Genomic DNA, 7871 nt, shown 5'->3' with positions numbered 1-7871 from the left:
AGCACGGACAACACTCGCCAGTCTGCACAGCGTGACTCAAACCAGAGCAATTCTGACTTATTTTTCTCCATATCTCCGGATTCCTACCGCAAGCTCTGAACCATTTTTTCCCCCACCTGGCTCACCGCAGCTGCTTTAGCTGCTATTCGAGTGGCCACTCCTGGCTAATGTCACTGTCCCGAAGCAATAACCAATTAGCCTGGAGCTAGCCTTGCTAGGCCCATCTCCCGGCTAGCCAAAGAGGTCCATCAGCCACTACTTTGGCTACAATACCTCTTTTTGCCAACTGGCTTGGACCCTCGCCAACTCATCATGACTGGCCCACCGACGTGATTCACCCGTTGGGGTGTTTCTCAACTGGCTCAGCCACCGCTTCGTTCCTCTGAAATCCCATCCGCTCGCATGCTAGCCGCGGCCTGCTAGCTGTCCAGAGCACATCGGACTGTTAGCTTAAGAGGCCCACCGGACAAATTCTTTGGCCACTATACCTATTCTGCCAATTTGCCTGGTTTACCACACGGAGCCCTGCTAATCCGTCTGCCGATGTAATAGCACGAGGGGGCCACAACAGACTTTCTTTCATCGCAACGTCCCTCCAAGGCCCTTCTGTTAGCTTGCTAACCCCGGCCCGCAAGCTGACTGAAGCCACTCACTATCATCACTCGGCTACGCATGCCTCTTGCTAACATCAATATGCCTTGTCCATTGCTGTTTTGGTTAGTATTTATTGCCTTATTTCACTGTAGAGCCTCTAGCCCTGCTCAACACGCCTAAAGTGTTAAACACTTTAGTTCCACCTACCATACATGCGGTGACATCCACTGGTTTAAATGATATTTCTAGGGACAATATCTCTTTCATCGTCACTCTAGGCACAGGTTTACGCTCACTGTATCCACATCCTACCATACCTTTGTCTGTACATTATGCCTTGAATCTATTCTACCGTGCCCAGAAATCTGCTCCTTTTACTCTCTGTTCTGAACGTACTAGACAACCAGTTATTTTAGCCTTTAGCTGTACCCTTATCCTACTCCTCCTCTGTTCCTCTGGTGATGTGGAGGTTAATCCAGGCCCTGCATTTCCTAATTCCACTCCCATTCCCCAGGCGCTATCATTTGCTGACTTCTGTAACCGTAAAAGCCTTGATTTAATTCGTGTTAACATTAGAAGCCTCCTCCCTAAGTTTCTTTTATTCACTGCTTTAGCACACTCTGCCAACCCGGGTTTCCTAGCTGTGTTCGAATCCTTGCACACCAAAAACCCTGACATTTCCATCCCTAACTATAACATTTTCCGACAAGATAAAACTGCCAAAAGGGGTGGTGTTGCAATCTACTGCAGAGATAGCCTGCAGAGTTCTGTCTTACTATCCAGGTCTGTGCCCAAACAATTCGAGCTTCTACTTTTAAAAATCCACCTTTCCAGAAACAAGTCTCTCACCGTTGCCACTTGCTATAGACCACCCTTTGCCCCCAGCTGTGCCCTGAACACCATATGTGAACTGATTGCCCCCTATCTATCTTCAGAGCTAGTGCTGCTAGGTGACCTAAACTGAGACATGTTAACACCCCGGCCATCCTACAATCTAAGCTTGATGCCCTCAATCTCTCACAAATTGTCAATGAATCCACCAGGTACAACCCCAAATCCGTAAACAAGGGCACCCTCAATGATATTATCCTAACAAATTTGCCCTCCAATTACACCTCTGCTGTTTTCAACCAAGATCTCAGCAATCACTGCCTCATTGCCTGCATCCGTAACGGGTCTGCGTTCAAACGACTACCCCTCATCACTATCAAACGCTCCCTAAACACTTCAGCGTGCAGGCCTTCCTAATCGACCTGGCCCGGGTATCCTGGAAGGATATTGACCTCATCCCATCAGTAGAGGATGCCTGGTCATTCTTTAAAAATGCCTTCCTCACCATCTTAAATAAGCATGCCCCTTTCAAAAATTTTAGAACCAGGAACAGATATGGTCCTTGGTTCTCTCCAGACCTGACTGCCCTTGACCAGCACAAAAACTCGCTCAAGCTTCACCCAAATCCAGATAGCTGATGTTCTTAAAGAACTGCAAAACCTGGACCCCTACAAATCAGCTGGGCTAGACAATTTGGACCCTCTCTTTTTAAAATTGTCTGCTGAAATTATTGCAACCCCTATTACTAGCCTGTTCAACCTCTCTTTCATATTGTTTGAGATTAGCCTCCAACACTCTACTCAACAAATTGGATGCAGTCTATCACAGTGCCATCTGTTTTGTCACCAAAGCCCCATATACTACCCACCACTGCGACCTGTATGCTCTTGTTGGCTGGCCATCTTTCATACTCGTCGCCAAACCCACTGGCTCCAGGTCATCTACAAGTCTCTGCTAGGTAAAGCCCCGCCTTATCTCAGCTCACTGGTCACCATAGCAGCACCCACCCGTAGCACGCGCTCCAGCAGGTATATCTCAAAGGTATATCAAATCAAATCAAATGTATTTATATAGCCCTTCGTACATCAGCTGATATCTCAAAGTGCTGTACAGAAACCCAGCCTAAAACCCCAAACAGCAAGCAATGCAGGTGTAGAAGCACGGTGGCTAGGAAAAACTCCCTAGAAAGGCCAAAACCTAGGAAGAAACCTAGAGAGGAACCAGGCTATGTGGGGTGGCCAGTCCTCTTCTGGCTGTGCCGGGTGGAGATTATAACAGAACATGGCCAAGATGTTCAAATGTTCATAAATGACCAGCATGGTCGAATAATAATAAGGCAGAACAGTTGAAACTGGAGCAGCAGCACAGTCAGGTGGAAGTTGAAACTGGAGCAGCAGCATGGCCAGGTGGACTGGGGACAGCAAGGAGTCATCATGTCAGGTAGTCCTGGGGCATGGTCCTAGGGCTCAGGTCCTCCGAGAGAGAGAGAGAAAGAAAGAAGGAGAGAATTAGAGAACGCACTTAGATTCACACAGGACACCGAATAGGACAGGAGAAGTACTCCAGATATAACAAACCCAGACCCAGCCCCCCGACACAAACTACTGCAGCATAAATACTGGAGGCTGAGACAGGGGGGGTCAGGAGACACTGTGGCCCCATCCGAGGACACCCCCATCTCACTGGTCACCCCCAAAGTAAATTCCTCCTTTGGCCGCCTCTCCTTCCAGTTCTCTGCTGCCAATGACTGGAATGAACTGCAAAAAACTCTAAAGCTGGAGACTCTTACCTCCCGCACTAGCTTTAAGCACCAGCTGTCAGAGCAGCTCACAGATCACTGCACCTGTACATAGCTCATCTGTAATTAGCCCATCCAATCTACCTCATCCCCATACTGTATTTATTTATTTATCTTTCTCCTTTGCACCCCAGTATCTCTACTCGCACATTCATCTTCTGTACATTCTACCATTCCAGTGTTTAATTGCTACATTGTAATTACTTCACCACCATGGCCTATTTATTGCCTTACCTCTCTTATCCTACCTCATTTGCACATGCTGTATATAGATTTTTCTACTGTATTTTTGATTGTATGTTTGTTTATTCCATGTGTGACTCTGTGTTGTTGTATGTGTCGAACTACTTTGCTTTATCTTGGCCAGGTCGCAGTTGCAAATGAGAACTTGTTCTCAACTAGCCTGCCTGGTTAAATAAAGGTGAAATAAAAAAAATTAAAAGAACCCAGCTTCAGCACTCTGAAATATGGCTCTTCAGCACTCTGAAATATGGCTCTTCAGCACTCTGAAATATGGCTCTTCAGCACTCTGAAATATGGCTCGTCAGCACTCTGAAATATGGCTCTTCAGCACAACGCCGTTAATACTCGCTTTAATGAAATGACAAGACACGATTGAAAGAAAAAAAACAGGCACACCGGTTTAAATTTCAACAGAACATTTTACTGGAAAATATGCTTTAAAACCCATTATGTACAAGTCAATGTCAGTTGTGTACATCGTTTCTCTCAGTAGACTTAACAGCCAACTTTACTCAAAAAGGCATTTTCTCCTTCCCAATACCATGAGGGTAAAGTACAATGAAAGGCTCAATACACATATTTGCTTTCGATGTTGGTCATTTCAAATCATTTATCACCAGTAGAGATATACAGTGTGTATTTTATTGTTGATATCTACATTGATCTACCTCATAAAATGCATTGAGAGTCAATGCTCCAAAAGAAACAAATTGTCACATTATCTTAAATGACTCATAGATTATAATTCAGTTTAGACTACTTGCTATCTAATAAAACAGACATACAAAAGGCTGTGGATTTCTTAATGCAACTAAACGTCAATCATGGGGTTTTCCTTCCCCTCCCCAAAACATAATTGTCACGTTCCAGGCCGACTACATTGCAGACATTGCGTTGCATCAACCAATGGTTGTGTGCCAGGCCATCGACCGTACAGTCGGGCATCAGATTGCTGCTGTATCATATGATGTTGTTTGCTGATTTGTTAAACACCTATCCAGGTGTTGTGAGATTTGACATGGGTGTGTCTGCAATGTGGTCAGCCAGTAACGCGGCCATAATCCACCAGTTGGGCGGGCTGTATGCCTCCTCAGTGTGTCATCAAGCTATCCTCCTCTAACTAAGCCAATCATCTTCCAGCTGAGCCAGCCACTGGCCATCTCTGAGTGGGGGCAGTGGAGGGAGGAGGGAAGACGTGGCTGAAGAGCACACCTACTGGGTTTGGTCCCAAATGTCACACTCTTTCCTATATAGTGCACTCCTTTTGACCAAAGCCCATGTCTACAAGGCAGGCATAAGAAATAGCATCTTCCTCTGTCTGAGTTCCTATGAGACGTGAAAGAAAACAAGCATTTTTGTTTCGTTTTCCCTCAGTGCTTAGAACTCTGAAGCGTACAGTACAGTACAATGAGTCGCTGCACATTAAGTTTCAAAAAGAGTGAGACATCAATCATTTTAGGGCATTCTCAACTTTCTTACCCCTCCCATCTCTTCCACGTTGCTGCTACAAAACACAGGTGGAGGAGAAATACATGTTTGTGGAGTCTTACTCTGTGCTCTATACCATGCCACATACAGTAACATTGATAGAGGCAAGAAGCAAATAGCTTAAATGATTAGCTAAAACAAATTATTATTATTATTATATAAAACAAAAATTATTATTTTTTTTATCCGTTCTTATGTTTTCCCTAAGACTTTATATTTCCCTCACACTTTATATTTCCCTCACACTTTATATTTCCCTCACACATTCTATTTCCCTCACACTTTATATTTCCCTCACACTTTATATTTCCCTCACACTTTATATTTCCCTCACACATTCTATTTCCCTCACACATTCTATTTCCCTCACACTTTATATTTCCCTCACACATTCTATTTCCCTCACACTTTATATTTCCCTCACACTTTATATTTCCCTCACACTTTATATTTCCCTCACACATTCTATTTCCCTCACACATTCTATTTCCCTCACACTTTATATTTCCCTAACACTTTATATTTCCCTCACACTTTATATTGAAAAGGTAACAGTACAGTCATAGAAATTGAAGTCACATGAAGGAGAAGTTACGGGTGGAGTGAGAGACAGTATGGCTGTTTGCATCTTCAATTAGACGCAGCAACGAAGGCTTATATGAACTACAGAGAACAGAACAGAAGACTACCTATAGAACTTCTGCTGACTGCTAAGTCAGAGTCTGGGTGACATGACTCCGACTCCAACAGGGAGAGCGCTCTCCGTCGCGGACCATACGTTGGCATCTTTTGCTCGAGGGATGACATCGATATCCACCACTCAACTCTTCACCCTCAAGAACATGAAAAAGGACAACAGAACAGCCACACAAAAGAAGAGAAACGTGTTATGTTGCGTTAACTTGGCGCCGACAGAGAAGGGCTAGCTGTGCAGGGAATAATGCTGTGTGTGTGAGCAGGGTGGCTTTGACTAGTGTGGAGTTATTCTCTTTTAGATGTCCACTGGCCGTCCTCTGGCTGCCTGCCCCCAGTGTTCTTGATACAGTAGTTTTATGGTGTGATGCTGATGGGCACACACACACACACACACACACACACACACACACACACACACACACACACACACACACACACACACACACACACACACACACACACACACACACACTACTCTCTCTCCCCTCGGTGCATATACATTACAGCACATAACTCTGCTGAGCCCCAGATGGCTCCTTAATGGCTTGGAATGATGAAGATCAGACCAATTTATTAAGTGCCTATTTTCTGACTGGACCAAGGCCTGGTGGAGGAAGGGGTCCTGAGGGGGAGCAAGGACTGTCTAGCTGATGGTGAGAGCAACCAACAGGCTTGAGGCTAGATGGAGTACAGCTACTGACGGAAGGCATTGACATGGGCCATTTAAATGGCATCACCCCGATGGAGACAGTAGAAAGGGATCCACCGGGTAATGCTGATAGGGGTTTTGCTTGAGCTATTGGCCATGATGCCAGGCCTGACATCACAACTCATATGCTGGAAGTGTGTGTCAGTGACTTCACTCTGTGGTGTGAAATGGAATGGTTCAGCATGGCTATATCAGAGTGGGAAAACGCACACGAACGCACGCACGCACACGGACCTATGAACGCACATGCACACACACATATGTATTTGTGACATCGCCCCTACACTTTTGGCTCTGGAGCTGAATCAGTTGAAATAGATAGAAGATAAATGATATATACATTCATCCCAAGCAATGGCAATGAGGATTACAATATCTGGTGCACCAGGGGATCAAACAAACCTAACCTGAGTTATTGAGGAGAGTTCAGAAGAAACAGCAAACATAACTAATGCATCATATTCTTAGAGTGAGAATTTGCATGACTAGAGCTAGAATATATTCATGTGATGTGTACACTGGATTTTTTTTCTCATTTTGTCTGTCATAGTTGAAGTGTACCTATGATGAAAATTACAGGCCTCTCTCATCTTTTTAAGTGGGAGAACTTGCACAATTGGTGGCTGACTAAATACTTTTTTGCCCCACTGTACATACACACCTACATATGGATAGAATTTTTGCTTTTCCAATCCGGATTTCTCTGAGAGGTCCAACCAGAACAGAACCAGACAATTGTCCTTTAAAGTGCTATGAGCACCTCAAACATGATAATACATGTTTTTGTTCCTCGTTTCATAAAGGGAGAGAGCAAGAGCACAGAAGATCTCTCTCCCGTTCTTCTTTCTCTCCATCTTCAGGTCTTGTTGTCCTTCTAGCATCCCTTCTGCTTGGGTGTCTCTCTTTTTGACCCTCGAACCTTAGTGGTTGCGAAGGCGGTGAAGAGGCGGGTTGAAATAAATAACACACAGCACCATGACAGCGGCCATGTCACCCCTCGCCTCCCCCTCGACCTCTCTATCACTCCTGTCCCTCTTCTCTTCGTCCTCCTCTTCATCACCCCCCTCTCCCAGTCCTCTCCTGGATGAAAGCAGGTGTGATAGATGTTACAGTGGGGCTGAGCAGTAGGGTTGAGTTGAGCAGTGGTGTTCAGTAGGTCCTCCTGTCCCAGTATAGACTGCATGTATGCTACAGGACGGACTTGACTTGGAGCCCCGTCATAAAAGATCCTCGTAGTCCAGGAGTTTAGAGTGCTGGCGAGTTTTCCACAGGCGGAAGAGACGGAAGTCAAAGTACATCTCAATCATCTCTTTTCCTGGATAAAAGAAGGTACAGTGGAGGCTCAATTATGCGTTTCACTTCAGGGCACCTTACCTTGTTAATAATACAAAGGATTTGCTCATTTATATGTTGCCCTCAGGCGATTGCACCTTAAAGCGGCAATCAGCAGCTGAAACAATTACAAAGCGTCCTCTCCGCCCCTGTTTCGGTAAAAAGCTGAGGGATGGGGCT

The 7871-nt window shown here is 45.1% G+C and overlaps 1 protein-coding gene across 6 annotated transcripts in view; it reads right to left on the bottom strand.

Annotated features, from left to right (window-relative positions):
- Nucleotides 1-3865: 3865 nt before the first annotated feature.
- Nucleotides 3866-7871, bottom strand: part of LOC109874423 (NMDA receptor synaptonuclear signaling and neuronal migration factor) — a 46676-nt gene continuing 42670 nt past the window's right edge. For 4 of the 6 annotated variants that reach the window (XM_020466315.2, XM_020466318.2, XM_020466317.2 and 1 more), the window contains one exon: nucleotides 3866-5780. In XM_020466315.2, the coding sequence (XP_020321904.1) occupies nucleotides 5665-5780 (116 nt within the window). In that variant the 3' untranslated portion in view covers nucleotides 3866-5664. Of the gene's footprint in view, nucleotides 7675-7871 lie in introns of all 6 variants that reach the window. The other 2 variants (XM_020466316.2, XM_020466319.2) reach the window with 1 other exon arrangement.

The sequence above is a fragment of the Oncorhynchus kisutch genome, linkage group LG29 (genome assembly GCF_002021735.2).
Source record: "Oncorhynchus kisutch isolate 150728-3 linkage group LG29, Okis_V2, whole genome shotgun sequence".
Taxonomy (NCBI): domain Eukaryota; kingdom Metazoa; phylum Chordata; class Actinopteri; order Salmoniformes; family Salmonidae; genus Oncorhynchus; species Oncorhynchus kisutch.
The sequence above is the reverse complement of the archived record's forward strand: the minus strand, read 5'-3'. Positions and strand labels throughout refer to the sequence as shown.